This window comes from Phyllostomus hastatus, unplaced genomic scaffold, assembly GCF_019186645.2.
Source record: "Phyllostomus hastatus isolate PE091 unplaced genomic scaffold, TTU_PhHast_1.1 phas_contig_17, whole genome shotgun sequence".
Classification (NCBI taxonomy): domain Eukaryota; kingdom Metazoa; phylum Chordata; class Mammalia; order Chiroptera; family Phyllostomidae; genus Phyllostomus; species Phyllostomus hastatus.
In genome coordinates this window covers 453559-474629 of record NW_025333664.1, presented here as the reverse complement: position 1 = coordinate 474629, position 21071 = coordinate 453559, and the positions used below count along the sequence as shown (strand labels likewise).

The following is a 21071-nucleotide window of genomic DNA, read 5'->3' as shown; positions in this document are numbered from 1 at the left end:
AGCCACCCCAGCTTCCCCTGGGAGACCCCCAGCATCCAGGACCCGGGCTGCCTGCACCTCGAGGGCATTTACCAGGCACCCTGGCTGGGCCCCACCCTCCCGACCCACTCCTGCCCGGGCTCCCCCACAGCTGTCAGTGGGAGGGAGCCAAATCGCCCTGGGGTGCCCATGCTGGGGCTGGCCCATCCTCGCGGCCACGCTGCCCAGAGCACTGGCCGGGCCGCTGGGAGGCAGCGTCCTCCCAGGGGCCTGTGCCAACCCCGAGGAGGTGTGCCAGGTGGCATCTTCAGAGGGCCTGGACTCCGGCCCTCCACCCACCGCCGGGCAGCCCTGCGGCGCCCGGGAGCCCAGGCGACTCGGCCGTCCCGTCCTGAGATTCTCGGCCACGAGGACTGTGACGTCGGTGGCTGGGTGCTCGGTACTAACACGGCAACAGTACCACACAGCTGCGAGCCTTCGAGCAGTGCTCAGTGACCGCGGCCGCCCAGCCCCAGAGGACGACCGGGTGAACTGTGCTAACTGACCACTCACTCCTGGGTAGCACGGAATACTCAGCCACACTGCACGCTCCATGGCCTACTAATCGGCCAGTCACCGAGCCTCGGCAGTCCACCGGGTGCCGGGCGGGGCTGCCCGGGACCCTCGGACGGAGGGCCGGCTGGGCACGGGCAGTGCCCAAGGTCACAGAGCCAGGAGGGCAGAGTGTGCAGCCGGCTTGGGAGGCCCGAGCCAGAAGCCCACCCAGGTCCACCCGGAGCTGCCCCGCCCCCATGCGTCCCTTCTCCCACGTCTGAGACCCTGGTCGCGGTGGGCCCCACAGCAGCTGAGGGCGGGGGCTTTAGCTGGTGCTGCCTCACGGCGAGGCTTTCAGGAGGGCAGGAGGAAGGGGCACAGGCCCCGCCCCCTTTCTTGGGCCCCAGGCCCAGCCCGTGAACAGCTTGGGGAGACACAGGCGGCCCCCTCCTGGGTGGCTGGGGCTGGAGCCTGGGGAAGAAGATCCTGCTAAAAGGAACGGCTCGCAAGCTGTCGGCCCTGGAAATAAAGCCGCCTCCCATTGGCTGCCGGTGACGTCACTGCTGGTTAAGAATAACCTGCGGCGGCATAAAAAACCACCTGTGCCTGCGCAGTCCTGCGGGGGCCAGACCGGCAGGGGGCGCTGGCCACCCAGGCGACGGCCACGGGGGGAGGAGACTGGGCGGGGCCGGGGCTTGGCTCAGTGGGACTCCGGCCTCAGGTGGTCTCAGACGGACCCTGAGCCCTGGCCTTGGGCCACCCTCTGACCCCAGGGCACCGGTGCGCACTGTCCTGCGCCTGCGGAGTCAGTCCGTCTCCCAGTCCACTTGGGCAGCAGGACCTTTGGAGACAAGCACCCCCCCACCCAGCTCTCTGGGCCCAGCACCCACAAGGTGCAAATTAAGTGCTCTCCTGGGTGCACAGGGACTCTTGGCCACAGAGCTTCCCCCAGAAAAGCAAGGTCATGGCCCCTCAATCGGAGAGGGGCAAGAAGGGGGGGCAGGGGCGAGGGTAGGGGGACAGGCTAGACCCCCAGGGCCCACCAGCCGGCCCAGTGAGGGGGAGTCGGCGTGACTCACAGAACGGCCCAGGGCCCCCCGCAATGCGCCACCCCACCAAACCCTGTGTCTAGGAGTGCACGAGGCCCCCGGGGTCTGCCAGGGAAGTCCAGAGAGGGAGACACAGCCGCTCAGGGTGGGGGAGGGCAGCCCGGCCTGCGCCACCCCCCCTCCCTGGGGCACTTGGCCACTGGAGCTGTCTGGGGCCCCCTGATACCTGCCGCAGGCGGGAGGGAGGCGGCAGGAGGGAGCCGTTGCCATGGTGAAGGCACAGGCTTCTCTGCAGGCTCCACCCCCCAGGTCCTCACTTCCCAGGAGCCGGCGTGGCAACCTGCGTGCAGCGGGCACCCACACTGGAGCTTGGCCTCTGCCCTGTACAGGCCCAGCGCCCACCTGCTTCCGGGGGAGGGGGCACACCATTCTGCCCACTGCGGGCTGGGAGGCGGGCACAGACTCAGAGAGGCAGCTGGAAGCAGCAGCATCGGCCGGGCTGCTCCACACACCCCCGCCCCCCCCCGCCCCGCCTGAGGGATCCAGGTCCCCTGCGGGGCTGACCGGAAAGCAGAGCGGCTCCCCTGAGCCCCTGCCCTGAGAGGCTGATGGGGGAGGCAGCTGTGCTGAGCCAGCCTCCCTGACCTCAAGTTCAAGGGGGCATCTCTGGGCAGAATTGCCCTGGGAGCCGGAAGCTCTTCAGCAACTGAAAGCCACGTCCTCCCCTCCCAGCACAGCAGGGCCGCTGGGAGCCTCCCGCCTCACCGCCGGCCAGCGGCCCGGGCAGGAGCAGACGCAGGGAGCGCACAAGACCCAGGAGGCTGGACCTTGCTGGGGGGGACCTTGTCCTCAGTCTCTGAATAGCAACACTTGGTGTGTGTTTTTTAACCAAGTGCATTCTTATATTTCAGAAAAGCGTTACTTAGTAGGGTTCATTTGTCCTTCCTTCCACACGTTAATCTTAGCATCTGCTTGTCTGTATCTTCAAAACGCTTACTGGCGTGTTTACTGGAGTTGCATCAAAGCCGGGCATCCGTTTGGAGGGAATGGGCGTCCTTTCTGCCCTGGGTCTCCCTTTGCAAAGGTCTTTGATTTCTTTCACTAGCTTCTCATTTTCTGGCACATGAGCTCCGTGCATGCTCGCCTGGCTGTACACCTGAGTGTTTTAAGTGTTTTGTGGGCAGAGAGCAGCTGTCACAAGTGGTGCTTCTAAAAATGTCTGCCTCTCCGTGTGGGTTGCCAGTCTGCAGAAACCTGACTGGTTCCTGTGTGCTGACCTCGCATCTTGCTGTCATTCTTCAGTTAGCGGTTCTGTGGGTTCCGAGACAACAGACCGCCGTGCAGCCTGCGACCAGGGCAGCCTCGCCTGGCCCGGTCCTGGGACAGGACTCGGCCTTTCTCCATCCCTCGCTGCCGCTCACTGGGGGCTCCTGCCGCGGCAGCTCCCCAGCCCCCCGGGAGCGCCCTGGCACCGAGTCACCTCCGCGCTGGTGTCGGGCAGTGCGTTGCCCTGCCGGCTGAGAGGTGCCGGCTGTCTCATGCTGAGGAATGTTGCACTTTACCCTGAAGTTGAGTATTTTCAATGAACAAGCACTTTTCACTTTGTTGTGTGCCTGGGGCCGAATGTCAGAGCGCCAGTGGTTGCTTCAGACGGGTTTTCCAGGGCCAGCTCTTGCGTCTGGGGAGAGATTTTGCCAGCCTCCTCGGCCCTGCGTGCTGAAAGCTGGCACCGCCTTTCATTACATAATTCGCCCCTCACCACACACAGCCACGCGGTGCCCACGGCGTGGCTGGCTCTGCCTCAGCCCCGGAGGGGGGAGCAGACACCAGCCCTGCTCCTGGAGGTGCTGCGTCGCCAACGAGTAAACAGATGGCATTGTTTCCAGTAGTGAAGAGTGCTGTAAACAACGATGGTGCCTCACTCTCACTGAGCACCTACTGCGTGCTGGTACTAGTCTAAGCACTGCAGCCCCACCTCACAGATCAGGGGGCCAGAGGGCAGCAGCTGCGGCTGCTGCTCCCCCAGGACATCCTATGTGGCCACGCAAAGCACCTCTCATGTAGTAGGCACTTGTTAACTATGACCCAGAAGAGGCATTTTCTTCTGCGGATGGTGACACTACCTACAGCGACTCCAGCTTGTGCTGGAGAGCCAGCTGCCCCTGGGGACGGGGTCTTCCGACAGTGACGGTACTGGGTGAGGCGGCTGCGCTCCTGACCCCGCTCTCCCTTCTCGGGGAGCAGGTCGAGGGGCCCTGGGGGCTTCTGCAGAGCTCTCGCCTTGCCCCCAGGCACTGGTGGCTGGAGCAACCACACAGGTAGCTAAAGGTGCGGGGAACCACAACAGCTCCAGCCCCCAGGTGTGAGCCGCCTGGAGCGCCTCCAGCCCGGGTGCCAGCCACGCCCCTGTCCCATCTGGCCTCCCCAGAAGCCCCCTCAGGAAGGTGCCACAGCCCCTGCTTGGGGCTCTGCTTTCCCGGCCTGGTCCATGAGAACGTGGACAGAGGCCAGGAACGCTGGAAGGCTTCCTGAGGGTGTTGGAGATGTGGAGAGCCCCGAGGGGGGGTGTGGAGTCTTCTGGCAGCGTCCCCCCACCCCGAAGTCCCCACAGGCCTCCTGAGACCCTCCCAACCTCGGGGGAAGAAAACTGCCCAGCCAGCCAGGGGCCTGCGAGCAAAGAGCGGAACTTCCAGAGCTGCCGACTCTCCCTCCCTGCAGGGGAAGTTGGGGCTTCTGCCCCGGTGATGAGGCTGGGGGTGGAGGGGCTGGTCTCCACCCCCGAAAGGAAGTCCATCTCCTGATTGACATGCCAGGGTGTGGCAGGGCCCCTGGCACCAAGGGGAAGTTTTCTAGGGTCGCCCCAAACAGGGGGCCTCTGTGTCCAGCTGCTGGAGAAACCCCCAAACAGCAACTCGCCACCCTCCCAGTCAAGGAAACCCCTCTGCCTGTGCCCTGCCCTCCGCCCCACCCCGGCCTTGCAAGCCGCTGGAGGCAGGCTGGAGCTGACGGGCGGGGATGTGTCGTCCAGAGCCACCAGAGACGTGAAGGGGCCGCGGTGGGCTTCACCGGCCGTCAAGTCTTTGAAGGGCCTGGAATAGCGGGCCCCCCCGCTGGGGCGCTCCGGGCGCAGAGCAGCCCCTGGGTACCAGCCAGCGCCCACGGCTGGTGCGAGGGCGGGCAGACGAGCAGAAGCCCGGTCCGTGCGGGGCGAGAGTGAGAGTCGAGGCCGAGGACGGGAGCCGGGCGGAGGCTGCGCTGCGGGGCTCGGCCCAGGGCTGTGGGCCGCGACCGGACCGGACCGGACCGGAAGTGCAGGGGCCACTGTCCAGCGCCCCGCCGCAACCACGGGGCACGCAGGCGGACACAGGCGGGACCAGCGGGGGTCCGAGAGGACGGCCGGGCCGGGGAAGAGGGGACAGGCCCTGCTCTGGGACGGGGCGGAGGGTCACGTAACCGCCGCAGCTCCCGGGCGGGCCGGCCGCGCTGCCCCGGCCGCCCCAGGTCGGACGGATGCTCCGGGGCTGAACTTCCGCCGGGGCCGAAGGCCGGCCGGGCCAGGGGGCGTGGCCTGAGCGCCCCGCCCCCCGGTGATGCGAGCGCAGCGCGGGGATAAATGCGGGCATGTTCGCGCCTGCGCACCCCTGACCGGCTCACTCGTAGGTCGGGCTCCTGCGCTCTCCTTTGCAAATGGGCTCCGTGGCCTAGCGCCCCGCTTCCCGCCACTCGTGATCGCGCGCCGAGGTCCGCGAGGGGTCGCCGCCGAGGTGAGGGCCCCGGACGGCCGTGGGCGGCAGAGGCGGCCGGTGCACAACGCTTGGCAGACAGACCCCGGGCGGACCCAATGACTCGAAGTCGGGCGGGGCGGGGCGGCGGGCGCGGGAGGGAAAGCGCGAAGGGCGGGGAGAGGGCTGCGGTGCGGTGCGGGACGGGTCCCGCGGCCGGGGACGCGGTGTGGGCTCCGTGGCCCCCCGGAGCCTGGCCGATTCCCGGAGCTCCAGACGGGGGCCCCGCACACAAAGCGCCATTGTTCCACTCGCGCAGCCAGTTTGCGCTGGTTGGAGCCGCCCTGCTAGTCGTAGGCGGCCGGCGGGGCTGGGCAAGCAAACCCCGCGCCACCGCCCCTCCCAGGGTCTCAGGGGGCAGACCGGGAGCCCGGGTGCGGAGCACCCTTCCGAGGGGCGGTCGGTTACTGAGTGGGCTCCCGGCCCCCTGTGCGCAGGTGTCCACCAGCCCACAACCAGCAGCATGGCGGCCATCCCCTCCAGCGGCTCGCTCGTGGCTACCCACGACTACTACCGGCGTGAGTAAGCCCCTCTAGGCTGTGCCCCCGCAGAGCCGCCTCGGGCCCTGCCGGCCCCAGCCCCAGAGAAGCCCTGGCTGCGCGGGGAGCGGGCCGCGGGCTGGAGCTGACTGCCTCTTCCCTGCAGGCCGCCTGGGCTCCACTTCCAGTAACAGCTCCTGCGGAAGTGCCGAGTGCGCTGCGGAAGCCATCCCCCACCACCCTGGTGAGTGCGGGTCCGCTTCTCTCCGGTCCCCGCCGCCATCCGGAGGGGTCCCCAGGAGTGGGCAGCCGCCCGTGACCCCGCTGTGTTTCTCCCAGGTCTCCCCAAGGCTGACCCGGGTCACTGGTGGGCAAGCTTCTTCTTCGGGAAGTCCACTCTCCCATTCATGGCCACCGTGTTGGAATCCCCAGAGCAGTGAGTCCCCCTTCCTGGAGGCTGCATGGGAGGCTGGGGCCCCCAAGGAGCCACCTCTGACCATGCTCTTCTCTCCCCCCACGCACCCCCTCAGCTCGAAATCTCCCCAGGTCTCCAGCAGCGTGATCACCTGTGACCTGGAAGCCACGAGGAAGCCAGCTGGTGGCCAGCCCGGCCAAGTCAACATCGGGCCTCCATCCTGAGAGGCCACCAGCAGCCACCAGGCTTCCAGAGGCGCTGGGCTCTTTGGAGCCCCTCCCCCTCCCCTCCCCCTCCCCCCCACCCCACCGGAACACCAGGCAGGCTGTGGCAGGCAGCAGCAGTCCCAGCTGGGTTCTTTCAGATCAAAACAGCAAAACACCAAAAAGGAAGTTGAGAGAGTCGTGCTCTTTATTACCCAAGCCACACGCGAGCCTCCCTGCCGTCCCTGTAACCATGTGCCTTGCACCAAGTGGGAAATAAACAATGAGCAGGCAGCGCCCCTGGTGGCACCCCGACTTGTGTGTCCCAAGCTGTGGGAGACATCGTCCAGCCGAGGGTGGGACTGGCCCCTTGCCCTGGGCCTTGCTGGGGATCTGCTCTGAGGCGGGCCAGGTCCTCCACCCTCGGGAGCGGTTCTGGTGAGGAGGGTGGGGTGCCTGGGAGCCAGTGGTCCAAGAGCTGCCCCCGAGGTCCTGTTGTCTGTAGGACACAGCCCCTGGCCCCTTGGCCTCTGGGAGGCAGGCTGGACCTCTGGCTGTGGGCTTCGGAGCTGTCAGCTGAGGGGAGCTGTGCCCCTTAAAGGACCTTGATGAGGTCCCTCAGCGCCATGGAGGGTGGGGAGGACAAAGGCTGCCCCAGCCTGTGTGGGGCAAGCCCTGGGCAGTCTTACTGAGGTGTCACTTACAGCCCCTTGTCGGGGCCCCAGGCACCCAGAGCCAAGGCAGAGGGTAGGGGGAGGGGTGCTTCAGAGGGGGCCTTCCACTCGTGGGCAGCTTGGCGTTGGGCACAGTCCGACTCGGGGAGCTGAGAAGAGCGGTGGGGCCATCTACCTGCCTTGGGTCCCCCGGCCTCCAGTGGCCAGGGGAGGGCAGCTCAGTGGGCCCTCAAAAGAGCTCCCGCCCCCACTCCGTGCTGCAGTCCCTGTGTGTTCATCGAGTGGCAGCGGTTCTGCCTACCCCACGTGTGTCCAGACTGCCCTGTCTGCTGGGTGCTGGGGAGACCGGGGCCCGGTCTGCACCACGGACTGTCCCAGAGGGCCCGCCCTGGTCCTGGTGGAGCTGGGGGCTGGGGTTGCAGCCGGGGACAGTTCCACTCCCGTTGGGGAGAGGCTGGCCCTGCTCCAGACTTGCAGTCAATGGTGGGGGGGGGGGCCCGGCACGCTCCTGGTCCTGGGGTCTCAGAAGGGGTGGCCTAGGCTCCAGACCGTGAGGGGGTCTTCTGCGCCGGGCAGGGCGGTCCCTCAGACGGGGTTCTCGTACCTGGTGAAGCTGGAGAGCTTCTCCTGCAGAGCTCTGAAGCAGGGCCTCTGCCCCGGGTCCCTGTGCCAGCAGGAGAGCATCAGCTTGTACGTGGTGGGGGGGCACTCCGGGGGGCAGGGCATGCGGTAGCCCGCGTCCACCCTCAGGAAGGCCTCGTGGTTGGACATGCCTGCAGAGAGTGGGACATGGGTGCTGGGGGGGCCATGTTGGCCCTCTGCACCCCCCACGCTCACACCTCAGGCCCTCCCTCTGGGTGGCGCCCAGGTGACACCCTCTCCTGCCACGCCTCCTGGTGGGGGGGACTGTCGGGGGTCCTGGTACCTGGGTAGGGCACCTGCCCCCTGCTGAAAATCTCGTGGAGGAGCACCCCAAAGGACCAGACATCAGACTTGATGGAGTAGAGGCCCTGGGAGAGCGCCTCGGGGGCTGTCCACTTGTAGGGGACGTTGCGGTCACGCGAGAGGTAGATGTCCTCCTGCAACGAGACACACGCTGGGGCGGGGGGGCACACCTGCACCCACGGCACCCACGGCACAGGCAGGTCTGCATGGTGGGCAGGCCCAGCACGGAGCACGGCCATTGTCGGGCCACGGGGGACACGGCCTGGGGGTGGGGGTGGGCAGGAGGTCAGGCAGCCGGCGGCACTGGGAACTGGGGGCCAGGACGAGCACGGCTCCTCCCAGAGGGAGCCCCGGTGGGACGGTGGCCTGCGGACACGCACGTGAGTTCACAGACGCCCAAACGACAGCCGAGGGGCCACCGTGTGTTGGACGAGCTCGGGGCAGTGGGTAGAGCCACGGTCAGCCCGGCCTGCCCACCGCCACGCTGGGTGGCTTCCCTGCCGCCCGTCCCCGCCCCCCGGGACCCCGGGGCCGCACCTGGACGAGCCTGGCCAGCCCGAAGTCGCCCACTTTGCACACGTTGTTCTCCCCCACGAGGATGTTCCTGGCCGCCAGGTCCCGGTGGATGAAGTTCTGCGACTCCAGGTAGCACATGCCCTGGGCCACCTGCTCGGCGATGTCCAGCAGCTCCAGCACGGGCAGCTCCGCCTCCTCGGACTCTGCGGGGCAACGGGGCGGGTCAGCGGGCCGGCAGGGCGCCTGGCTGGGCCCGGGGGGCGGTTCCGGGTCAGCCCGCGCACGCGTGGCCGTACGGGTCTGCACGTGTCCCCGCCGGGGACCCTGCAGGAAGGGGGCGGGGAAGGGGACGGGACCCAATGGGTGTGGTGCAGAGACGCCCATCACAGTGACGACACGAGCCTCATGTCCACCGGGCCACCAGCTCTGTGCACGGGGTGTGCCGACGGCCACAGGCCCCGTGTCTGAAGGACGGTCAGTGACCGGGGACACTGCCTGTGACCCCCTGCCCCCGAGAGCCGGGCTGCTTCAGCGTCTCCCAAACGTGGGTGGGTCTGAGTCGACCCCCGGGGGCAGCAGTGCAGGCTGGAGGGCGCTCGTCCGACGAAGCCCACCTCGGCCATCAGAGCGTCCCGGACACGGGGCCATGCGGGCCCCTGGGCCCCTCGGCCCGTCGGCAGCCCTGTCTGCCGGGCAGTCAGGGAGACGGCGGGGCTCCTTACGGGGACGAGAGGGCTCAGGTGGCCTTGGGGGTGGGGGTCGGGAGGGCTTGTCCCCCCCATGTGTCCTGGTCTGCGCTTGCCCAGGCTCCCGCGACGGGCACGCCACCTTCCCCACTGCACGAGCCTGGCCAAGGCTGGAGGGGTCCCTGGCCGACCTGTGCAGGGGTGGGTTTTTCCCCGCCCTTCCGCAACCTTCCTGCCGCCACCTGCTCACCCCGCAGGAGCTCCAGCAGGCTGCCCTTGGCCATGAGCTCCGTGATGATGTACACGGGGTCCCCCACGGACGCCACGGCGTACAGCGCCAGGATGTGCTTGTGCCGCAGCTTCTTCATGGCCTGCACCTCCGACTGGAACGCGTGCTGGTGCCGCAGGTCGTCTGCGGGGCGGGGGCGGGGGGCGGCCTCAGCGGGTGCAGCCCGGCCCCCCCGCCCTCCCGGGACTGGCCGCTGCCGGGGCCAGCACAGCCCCGTCCCTCCGTGCCCCGGCCCCCGGCCCCCCACCCCGTGACTCCATGAGCCCTCACCACGCCACACCAGGCCGACACCCACCCAAGCCAGGTGTGCCCCACCCCCTGCCTCCTGGGCCCCTGGTTCCCGAATGGGGGACCCCAACCCTGGTGCCTCCCAAGGAGGCTGCAGATGAGCCTCTGTTTCCCTCAGGCCAGTGAGCTTGACGGCTCTCTGTCACAGGTTCAATCCCCAGTCAGGGCACATGCCTGGGGTGCAGGTCCGGTCCCCAGTAGGGGGCGCATGAGAGGCAACCACACAGTGATGTTCCTCTCCCTTTCTCCCTTCCCCCTCTCTAACAATAAAACCTTTTTTACAAACAAGTGTTCAGCTGGCAGGAGAACGTCACCCCTGTACTGTTCGGGAGCCACATGCAGCCCGTGCCCACCCCCGCCCCCCACGTGAGCGAGGTCGGGGGTCCCTGCCAGGGGCGGGGTGGCTGGGCCTGGGGCCACTCACCTCGGGCTATCACCTTAATGGCCACTCGGACCTGGTCCTTCCAGAGCCCTTCGAACACCTCCCCAAAGTAGCCAGACCCCAGCTTCCTGCAGAGCGTGAACTCCTCCCGCGGCCGCTCCCAGTCCGCACAGTGGGGCAGGGGCTCCGGCTCGTGCTGGGGGGGACAGGCGGGGACAGCCCGTGGCCCAGCCTGTCCTTGGGGGGTTCCCACGGAGCCCAGCAGGGGGAGTCCGTAGCCAATCCTCCAAGGCAGGACCTCCACCGGCTTGGGGGGGTCCCAGGGGCCGCCCCCGCTGTGTCTGCGAACACGCCGCCCTCACTGCCCGCTCTGGGCCCCGACACGGGCCCAGCTGCCGCTCGGACAAAACTCCTGTCCGGCTGCTGGCGGGGGCGCACAGCCCTCGTGCACGAGAGCCGCACTGGGCGCAGCAGGAGCGCCATGACTGCTTGCTGGCCCACAAGTGAGAGTGACCGGCCAAGGGCGGACCCCCCCTCTGCCTGACCCGCCACTCCCAGGTCTGCGGGGCCTCAGCCTCCAGGCAGCGGGGCCCCCGAGTCCCACACCCACCCTGCGTGGCCCTGCGTGGCTGGTCACAGGAGGGAGGAGGGCGGGGAGGCCTACCTTCCAGCAGGGCAGGGCCAGCCGCAGGCCGTGCGACAGGCTGTGGGCCCGGTGGTGGTCCACGAGCTCCGCCAGGCTGGGGAAGGACACGGCCTCGTTGAGGTGCAGCCGGCCAGCGCGCCTCCACACCTTGTAGTGCCGCACCGTCTCCCGGTCCCGCACTGCGGCGCGGGCAGAGGGGGGCGTGTGAGTGGGCGGGCGGGCAGACGCGACCCCCGGCACCGCCCCACCCGGTCTCCCAGAGCAGTGCTCAGGCCTGGGGGTGCGCGTGTCCTGCCTGGTGGGCCTCCCAGCAGTGACCGGGGAGAACCACGGGGACAGCCGCCCGCCACGGGGTCTCTGAGACCCCCAGAGAAGGGCTGCGGTGTCCTGGACGGCACCGCCGCCAGGCGCAGGGGGCCGGGCCGGAGGAGCCGGACCTCCGCAGCCCCAGGGAGAGGTCCAGGGGCAGAAGGACACCAAGCCCGGAGGCCCCACGGCACCAGGATGGGGCTGCCGTACCCGAGAGGACGTAGTCGGCGCCCGGCTTCTCGCTGACCCGGACCAGGAAGGCCCCCGGCTCGTTGCCCTCGGCCTGCAGCCGGTGCAGGGCCTCTGAGCGGGAGATGTGGCCGAAGAACCACCTGCAGGGCCGGGGGTGGGGGGGCGGGGGAGGAGAGGAGGTCCTGAGCCCACACGGACTCCACTCGGACCCCTGCCTTGCCCGCCTGAGCCCCAGCTGCTCCTGGGCCCGAGGCGCCTCCTTTGCCCATCGCAGACCCCAGGCGCCCCAAGGGGCTGGTCCTGGACAGCAGGAAAGGCCCCGGTGCCCCAGAGAGCGGAGAGCAGGCACCTCCCACCACCCCGCCCAGTGGGGGGCCCTGTCTGCGGTCAGAGCCCCTGCCCGGGGACCTGCCGTCCGCCCACCGGCCCACGCTGATCTGGGACGCTGGCACCGCCTGTGCGGCCCAGGCCACAGACCTGCCCTTGCACCAGGGTCCTGAGCAGCAGCTGTGCGCCCGTGACAGTGCGCACACACTCACGTCCACACACGCACGTGTGCACACACATGCAAACACGTGCCCACGATCCCCATACACGCCTGCACACACATGCATTCACACGCGTCTGCATGCACCCGCACACTCGCCCATCCCAGCACACCAGCGGCCAGCAATGGGCGAGCCTGGACTCCGGGTGGCAGGGTGGGACCCACAATTCCCCGGGTGACCCCTGCTGCCCGTGGCTCTGCCCTCTGCTCCCCAACCCTCCCTCCCCGCGCTGTGGGAGCCCGGTCGGGCCCAGCACAGAAGTGCGGCCCGTCCTGCACACTCAGAGGGCTCCCTGCTCCCCCTCCGCCCAGGCTGCCTCCCTCCGCACTGCTGCCCTCAGGGCCCGAGGGTCTCCTCCAGCTGGGCCCACCCTGCGTCCCTGCCTGCCCACGGGCTGCCCACCACGCAGTGTGAGCTCAGGCAAGGCGGGCCGATGGCGAGGGACCCTGGGATCGGGGAGCACAGACGGGCCTCGGGGCTCCTCCTGCTGCGGAGCACCCCTCCCAGGAACCTGCTCAAGGTCACGATTCACCCTCCCCAGGCTGCCCCGGGGGTCCCTGCATCCCAGGCGGCCCCCCCGGGTGGCCGCTGCCTCCCAAAGCCCCGCAGCCAGGCCAGGGAGCAGATGCCCGCAGCCCACGCCCGAGGAGGGCGTGTCGCAGCGACCTTCCTCCCTCCCCAACTAGGTCGCATGTCTGGTTCCAGCTGTTGGAAGGCAGGTCCTGAAAGCCCCGGCCCTGCCCTGGGTCCCGCGTCCACCCCGTCCCTGCCGGCCGGCCACCCGCACCCGCTTCAGCCTCTTCCGTCCTCCCTGGGTCCTGGCTCCACGAGGTGCCCATGGGGGGCCCCGGGGGAGGGGCCGCACGCCTCTGCCGCCCCCGCCCCCAGAAGTCACCCGTCAGAAGCACAGTCACATTCCTGGGGCCAAGACGGCGGGGTCCAGCCCCGAGCCCCCACCCCCCTCCTTGAGCCCAGCTCCACACCCTGCCCCACCCCTGAGCCCGGCCACGGGCTGTGGAGCGCTGTCCCACAGCCACCTGCCCTGAGCTCTCGGGGGGCGGGGGTGAGCAGGGGGCTGCAGGGCCGGGGGGGGGCAGCTTGATGGCCCACAGACACTCACGGCTCTGACTCCACCGTCTCCTCCTCAGCCAGGTAGTTGTAGGGCACGTAACCCTCGGCCAGGGCCCCGCCCTCCGCGTCCAGCCGGGTGGCCCACCACCACTCCTCCTCCTTCCTGGCCACCTGGAACAGGTCCCCTGCCCGGAAGCTTAGCTCCTCATCTGTCCGGGCCTCGAAGTCCCAGAGGCCCACGTACCTGGGGCCCCGGGGAGCCTGGTCCCTGGACACCATGGCCACTGAAGTGGCAGGACCGGGCGCCCTGGCCTCCTGCCTGTCACTGGGCTGCCACAAACACCAGGCTGGGAGTGGTGGGTGGGCGGGGCCGACTCCGACAGGTCATCCTCCCCTCCCCCCACCCCGCCCGCATCCAGTGACTTCCTGGGACGGGCGTGACAGGGTGGCAGGCGGCTCTCCGAGCACCGTGGGCTGTCAGCCCCAGCTCTCACCTGCTCCACCCAACCCCTCCCTGGGCCGGTCAGTCTGGGCGCTGCTCTCGCCCACCCGCTGTGGGAACTGTGCCCGTCAAGTGACCCCGGGGTGCCACCTGAGCCCTGAGGGAGGGACCGGGGGTGGGGGGGGGCCCTGCTGGGGTCCGCTGTGGCGGGACGGGAACCTCAGGGGTGACTCTCGGATTGTGAGGCGGAGTCGAGGACAAGCCGCCCCTGCCCACTCCTCCAGGGCCCCTGGACCACTCGGGACAGACGGACGGTGGGCCCGGAGCAGGTGGCTGCTGGAGCCGCCTCTCCCCCCGCGCCCCCCGATGCGCCTCCTGCAGCCTCACGCCACCCTCACGCCACCCTCACGTCACGGCGCCCGCATGCACACTCCCTGACCGTGGCCAGAGCCGCAGTGGCCGCGGCGGGCAGCCCGGGACGGAGCCGGGCGGGGCCGTGGGTGTGGGGTCAGCCTGCGGGCCCGGCCGGAGCTGCGCCCCGTCGGAGGGGCAGCCAGAGACCCTGCGCCCGGCAGCGGGGCAGCGAGGACGGAGCACTGCGACCCTCCCTGTGGGAGGCGTCGGTCGGGAAGACGGTGACGGCCCCGCTGCCCCCCCCCGCCCCTGCCCCCCCCGGAGCGTGTCCTGTTTGACAAGGCCCCAGACGTGCTGCCGTGCCTGGCGGGGGGCCCCACTCAGGCCTGACCCAGGCATGGGGGGAGGGGGCAGCAGGGTCTGCGGTGCGGCCGGGCTCCGAGGAGGTGGGGCCGCTGGGCTGGCCCTGGGCCCCGCCCTCTATCTGCTCACCGACTCCAGCTGTCCCCTCAGCCCTGGGCCCGGCCGGCGCGCCCACACCCAGGGGCCCTGAGAGGCACTGGGCACAGATGTGCCGGGATTCTGCCTGAGTCACACCAGGAAGCGGGAGTTTCGGGCTGCGTGTCGCGGCTCCGCCCAGAGGCTCCAGAGCGCCAACCGGTCCAGCGTGTGGCTGGTGAGACGCCCGAGAGGACCCCCACGCACACCTGCCTCCCGGGCGGTCACCGCGCCCGGCCTTCCCTCCGAGGCTGCCTGCCCGGCCCACCCACGTCCACAGCCGCTCCGAGCAAAGAGGCTGAGTTGCTCCTGGCAGCCGGAGCCCCTGCCCAGAGGGGCCCCTCGGCCCCCCGGAGCGGAGGAGCTCAGCTCCGGCCCTCACCGTCTGGGGCCCACACGCCCCAGCCAGCCCCGGGGCCCAGCACAGCATGGAGGGGTCAGCAGCTGCAGCCTGGGGCCCCGAGAAACTCAGACCACACCTCCCTGCCCCCACCCTCCACCCAGGCTGGGGCTGCACGAGGCCCCCCCATCCCTCAGCCAGACCTTCCTACCTCGACCCTGCCGGCTGTCCCGCCCGCCCCACGCCACCCCGAGCAGCCTCTGTGGGAGCGGTCACTCATCGGCCCTCGAAGGCCCTGTGACCAGTGGTGCACCAGAGGGCGGCCTTGCCTGCCTCTGTCCCTTCGGACTGCACAAGCCTCTGGGCCACAGCTACCAGTGTGGCTCCCAGGAGGGCGGGGGTCAGGGGCCAGAAGTCAGACCCCACCCACCTGGTCCCCCTGTGCCTCCACTGTCCATCTGTGGTGACCCCACGGCGCCCAGCGCCCACCTCCTCACTCGGCGACACCCACTGTGGCTTGAAATCGATGCTCTGGGCGCACACTCGGGACACGGTGCTTCTGTCTCCCCAGAGAGCTTGTCGCCCAGGGGCCCGCCCCCCACACCACCCGCCCTCCACCAGCCTGCCTACACAGCCAGGCCGGCACCCAGGCCCCGGACCACCGAGGCGCAGCTGCCGCGGACTCCCCGACCACGAGAGCCACTCGCCCCCAACGGGCCCCCGGCCCCCGCCTGACCCTCCCCTGGTCGGACCCAGCTCCCCCTTCCACCTCAGCCCAGGGCCGTTCACGCAGCTCCCGCGGGGGGTTCTCTGCCTCTGGGTCCCCTGTTCTGGACACCAAGACGCCCTGTGGGGGGGCCGCCCGTCAGCTGCAGCTCCTGCTCCCGTCGGGGGCTGAGGCCTGTGCGTGATGCATGTCTGTGCGTGCCTGAGTCCACGCGTGTTCTATTGAGCATTGCCTCCCTGCACCCACGGGGTCTGCACGCAGGCAGCGGTGTGCTCCTGGGAGGTGGTGGCCACGCCCCAGTGTGGGCCCAGGTCCGAGGACCCAGGCCAGAGGGACCCCTGTGGGCTCAGGGTGCCCCTGCCCAGTCTCCCCGAGGCGGGAGCAGACTCGGGCTCCACCCCATCTTCCCACCGAGTGCTGCCCCCTGCTGGGGACACGGCCACACTGGGCCGAGGACGCCAGCCTCTCCTCTCCTCTCCGAGTGGGTGTCTGCGTGCATCAGCCTGTGGGCACACGTGTGTGCGTGCCAGCCCATGAGGCCTTAAGAGACAGAAGAGGAGCGCCCGGGCGGGGCGGGGTCCACACTGACCTTGCCCAGGGGCCACCCCCACCTGCCCTCCACCAGCTTGAGACCCAGTGCTCTGACGGCCCCTCCACGAAGCCCAGGCCTGGCCCCGGCCAGGGCCCCAGACCTGCTGTTGGGTCAGAGCCCAGCGCCCTCAGGGCCAGAGGAAAACCCAACACAAGGCTGGAGCCCGAGGAAGGCCCTTGCCAGAGGGGCAGGTGCCCCTGTCCCTGCACCTGTCCCCAGGCCAGGTGACGGTGGCGGGACGCACTCACCGCCCAGGAAGGCCCTCGGGGTTGCCCTGGCGCGGGAGCTCGGTGCCGGCGTGCACAGGCTCCGGGCAGAGCACACGCGTGCAGCAGGATGCACCTCGCGTGCCGCGGGCTCTTGAGCGTCCAGAGCTCCGCTGCAAGGTCAGGGATCCTCACGTCACCCGCGGGAGACGGTGCGGCTCAGGGACCCACCCACACCGCCTGTGGCTGCCCCTCCCCCCGGGGCTCCGGTGTGGGGAAGACGGGGCAGGGAGGTGGGGGCTCACCCCCTGGACTTGATGACCTTGACGGCCACAGGCCTCCCCACACCTCCCCCCCCGAAGTGGCCTCCGCCCAGCTTCCTGTGCAGGGCGGACTCGGAGCGCGGCTGCTCCCACTCGTCCTGCTTGGGGGGCTTCTGCTGCGCCCCAGGTAGAGGGGCAACTTCTCCGGGGACGAGGCCCCCACCCCTGCGCCCGCCCCAGTGCATGCTCAGGGCTGACTCTGGCTGGAGCGAGGGGTGCCAGGGGCTGACCTCCCCGGACGGCCCCACCTGCTCCCAGCCCCGAGCTGGAGGCGACATCCCCCACCAACACTCACTGCTGCCCGGGTCAGCTGCCGTGATGGCACCAGGGGAACCAGGTCACGGCCCGGCCCTGGGGCAGGGCAGCCACTCCGGGACGGAGGCAGAGAACCTCAGGCCCAGCCCAGCTGTGGGTCCCATGTGCATCCTCGCGACCAGCATCTTCCCCCACAGACTCCCTCTCCCACCCAGGACTCTCCGAGGGCAGACCCAGGGCCCCAGGCAGCAAGGAGGGTTCGCCACGGGTGGGCTCCCAGCCCCACCGGCCCCAGGTGGACGGGGCCCTGGTGCCTGACAGCGAGTAGCCGCCCTGGCTGCTCTTGCTGGGCCGGATGAGGAAGGTGCCCTGAGTGTTTGCCGGGGACAGGAAGCAGCTGCTGGGCCTGGGTGCAGCTGAGGCCGCTGGAGTACCAGCTGTGGAGGGCAGGCGTGGCGGTCACCAAGCAGGCCCAGCCCCGGGGGCCCCTGGCCCACACTGGTCAGAGGCCACCTGTGCCCACTCTGTGCCCACCCCCCCGCCAGGGCTTGGCTTCTGCAGTCACTGGGGACAAGAGAACCGCTCACACCGGCATGGAGCCACCAGCCCATAATGCGACCACCTGCCCTACCCACAGGCCAACAAATAACCTAGCCACAGGCCGGGCCTGCCAAACCCACCACAGCCAGGCCCCTCTGTGGGACAGCGCGGGGCGGGGCATGCCTGGGACTCCCCCCACACTGGATGCCCTGTTTGGGTCGGCACTCCACCGGAGTCCTGGGAGGAGTGGCTACTGGCCCCGCCCCGTCACCTGTGTCTGTTTCCCCAGGTGCAGGTGGGGGAACCTCACACCTGAGTTAGCGCCCCTCCCGGGAGCCTCCCCATACCTGGCCCAGTGGCAGGAGGTGCCCGAGGGGGCCGCAGGTGCCAAGGGACAGCCCTGAGAGCCCCCTCCACCCTGGGGGCAGCACAGGGACTGGCTCTCAGGTCGCCTGGGCTGGGCGGCTGAACGCGGTTTGAAGTGAGTCAGCACGAGGTGGGGGGGCCCGACCAGAGGGGCCCGGGTGAGCGTAGCTGTGCAAGTGGGTGCTGCAGGAGCCGGGCCCAGGGCAGGCCCTGGCGGGGGCGCGGACAGACCTGCGCCCACCCTGGGAGGCGGCTGAGAACCAGCGTGTCCGGAGCTGCGGGGCCGGACTGCGGGGTGGGAGGGAGGGGCGGTCGGAGGCAGAGAGGAGGGGAGCCGGAGGGTGGAGAGGCAGGCGCCCGGGAAGCACTGGGGGACAGACTCGGCGGACGGGAAGGTCCAGGGCCGTGGACCGACAGGGGCTCCCAGAGGGGGCACCTGGTGGGCGGCAAGCTCAGGGGCACGGCGAGTGGGGAGCTGAGGTGCAGCCCTGAGGCTGCCGGGCCCCCCCACCCATGACGGCAGAGGCCTCTGCAGGGCCCTGCCTTCTGGGGCCACCAGCTCGCCGGTGGACAGTGGGGAGAACACCCCGCCCCCCGCCGGTGTGAAGAGGCTAGAGCAGGCCTCCCCCGCAGGACAGCAGGGCCTGGGCGGCAGCTGAGACCCCAGCACTCCCTGGGGTGTGGCCCTGGGCAAGACAGGACTCTAGGGGGGGGCCTCAGCAGCCTGGGAGCCGGAGGCTTTGCCGTGGGGTCCGGCACAGGGACAGGCGTCTGGGACTGATGACCCGGTGAGTGCGCTCAGTCAGGCCTTCCATCTCCAGCCCAGCAAACGGTCGGTCGTGAGCTCTTCCTCTCTGGCACCCCCCCCCACAGCCCCTCTGGCCTCCTCTGGAGGCCCAGGCTTTGTCCCCGGCAGGGCAGCGGAGTGGCTGCTTGGTCCCAGGAGTGGGGTGGGGGCCTGAAGGCACCTTCCTGTGGCTCAGGTGTCCCCCAAATCTGCAAATCCCCCAGGCGGCAGGAGGAGGCCCGAGTGAGGCCAAAACCCAGGGCGTCTGCAGGGACGGCCCTGGGCCTGGCCCAGCCGCAATGCCCGCCATCCCCAGTCTCCAGCCCCCCCAGCCCCCCCAGCCCCCCCGACCCCCTCAGAGCCCAGGGGACATCTCAGGGCGCCTCTGCACACGCCTGTCCTCGCCAGGAGCTCCAGCAGGACTGGGGCTCTGTCCCTCTCACTTGAACCACAGCCCAGGCCCTCGCCCCCCGCCCTCCATGTGCAGACCGCTCAGCCAGCTGTGCAACGAGCGCCCCCGAAATGTTCCACAGAGCCGGACAGAGTCCCAGCGGGATCTGCCAGGGGCAGGCGCCACACCAGCCAGCTGACCTGCCGCCGAGCCTGACCGGGCCCCGGGCTGCGGGCCCCCAGCTCTACGGTGGCAGCCCGGCCACGGAGGGCAAGGACGAGCTGGACGCACAGGGACCCTGGGTTTCGGTCCGCTTATCCCTGACCTCCAGAGCAGGCCATACTCACAGTTGGTCTGAGCACGTCTCAGGGGGGACCCTGGCCACGTAGGGAGGGGCACAAGCCCCACACTGGGCCGGCCGGAGAGCCTTCCGGCAAAGATGTCACCGCCCTCCTCCTCCAGAGCGCAGAGCCCGTCCCGGAGGCTGACACTCAGCTCGTCGGCACACCTGAGCAGCACCCGGAATAGCGGGTCTGGTGCCGGGGGGCCTCGGGGTGTGGCAGCGGCGGGGGGAGGGGGCTCCTGCTCAGCATGGGGCTCAGGGTCCCGGGAGCAGGGGCAGTGTGGTCCGGGGCGCCGGCCCGCCGGCCAGATGTCGTCCCACAAGCAGCTCAGGAAGGCCAGCCGCCTCCCGAGAAAGGGTTCCGTGCTCTGGGGGGGGCCCACGCGGCCCAGGGCCATGCAGGGGAGGGAGAAGCTGGAAGGGCTGGTGGGACAGCCAGTGGGGGAGCCCTGCCCGGAGGGTCCCGGCAGGTTGCCCGCACAGGCCCCCGCGTGGCCGTGGGCTGCTGTTCAGACCGGGCTTGGGGGCAGGCTGGCCCTCTAGCCCCCGGGGCACACGATGGACGGCCACTCCCCTCCTCGGCCTCTGGGGCGTCTGTGGGCAGGAAGGACTTGGTCCTCAGTGCACTGGCCACCTGGGGCTCGGGCCGGGGCCGGGGGCGGGGGGCTCCCAAAGCCAGCCTAGGAGCGGGGCCTCAGGGCCTGGCGGGTGGCCACCCCTCCCCCAGGTCCAGGTGGGAGAGGCATTGCTGCCCAGCCCGCGATATGAACCCAGGGCCAGCAGCATGCAAGGGCTGGGCGGTGGGCCCGGTGAAGGCTAGACCCTTCACTCCCTGAAGCAAACTGCCACCTGCCCAGGCCTCCCTGTGCTTCTGGGTGGGGTGCGGGGAGCACACCCCAGGCAGCCAGGCCCCAGAAGGGGGCCCTGGGGCGGGGTCTGCGGGTGGCGAGGCCCCAGGCAGGCAGGTAGCCTGCTCCTTCTGCCCCAGCCTGTCTCCCCCAGCCCAGCCGCTCGGGCACCCGGGGTCGTTCCTGAGGCCGAATCGCCCCTTCCTTCCCCCCAGAACCCAGTCGACCCCCCGACGTTCGCGTCCTGTGCAGAGCGGGCCCCACGCGCAGGCGTGAGCCTGCCCCCACGGGCCCCAGAGAGGCAGCAGGTTCTCTCCTCCACGCTGCGCCTTCGGGGCCCCTGCCACACCCCTGGGGAGCACCGGTGCAGTCTGCAAACTGGCGAGGCAGCCACATGGCGAATGGGGGTGGGCGAGGGGCCCCAGGGGCCGGCCACTGAGACCCATCCTGCTGGGGGGGCTGTTGTTAGGGCGATATTTACGAACACAGAACCGGGGGTCTGGAAGGGCCCTCGGCCCCGTCCACCACCTGCTCCCCCAGCGCCGCGAGCCTGGGTTGCAGCAGGCAGGTCTCCCTCCAGCGGATGCAAGGCTCCTCCTCCTGGGAAGACACGCCCCCGGCCCACCGGGCGCCAGGGGCCTCTGCAGGCTATGGGCTGCTCGGGCTGCTTGGGGTCAAGCACTCAGAACGCCGGCCGGCGCATTCCTCCCGCAGACTGCCCATCCCCCAGAGCCACGGGCTGGGCCTCAGCACATTCCCGGCAGCCGTCAGGGCAGGGGGGGGTGGGGGGCTCCCTTGCTTCCTGTGGCCTCACCCCCACACCGGCCCCAGGTCGCTGTCAGCCCCCCAGAAAAGCCCGGACAGAGACCCCCTTGGTGGGCTGAGGTCTTCCTCCTCCTGCAGGTGGGCAAACCAGGTCCTGCCCACCCCTCCTCAAGGTCACTGTGTCGGGCAGCAGGAACCAACCCCCCCCCCCCATTCAAAAAGAACGCCAGCTGGTGCCTGTCTGCAGGTGGTGAGGGCAGAGAGAGGCAGACACCTCCTCGTCTGTGGGGGCAGAGGGCTCTGCAGG

The 21071-nt window shown here is 69.9% G+C and overlaps 2 protein-coding genes across 2 annotated transcripts; one reads left to right on the top strand and one right to left on the bottom strand.

Moving 5' to 3' along the window:
• Positions 1–5169: 5169 nt before the first annotated feature.
• Positions 5170–6740, top strand: PPDPF (pancreatic progenitor cell differentiation and proliferation factor). The gene is made up of 5 exons (XM_045833481.1): positions 5170–5326; positions 5782–5862; positions 5990–6067; positions 6163–6259; positions 6354–6740. The coding sequence occupies exons 1-5, from the start codon at positions 5176–5178 to the stop codon at positions 6460–6462; spliced, it is 516 nt and encodes a 171-aa protein (XP_045689437.1). The 5' UTR covers positions 5170–5175; the 3' UTR covers positions 6463–6740.
• Positions 6628–13327, bottom strand: PTK6 (protein tyrosine kinase 6). The gene is made up of 8 exons (XM_045833480.1): positions 13037–13327; positions 11387–11508; positions 10886–11046; positions 10264–10417; positions 9513–9674; positions 8598–8779; positions 8041–8194; positions 6628–7888 (listed from the first exon to the last, which is right to left on the bottom strand). Exons 1-8 carry the CDS (start codon positions 13264–13266, stop codon positions 7701–7703), a joined length of 1353 nt encoding a protein of 450 aa, XP_045689436.1. The 5' UTR covers positions 13267–13327; the 3' UTR covers positions 6628–7700.
• Positions 13328–21071: the final 7744 nt, after the last annotated feature.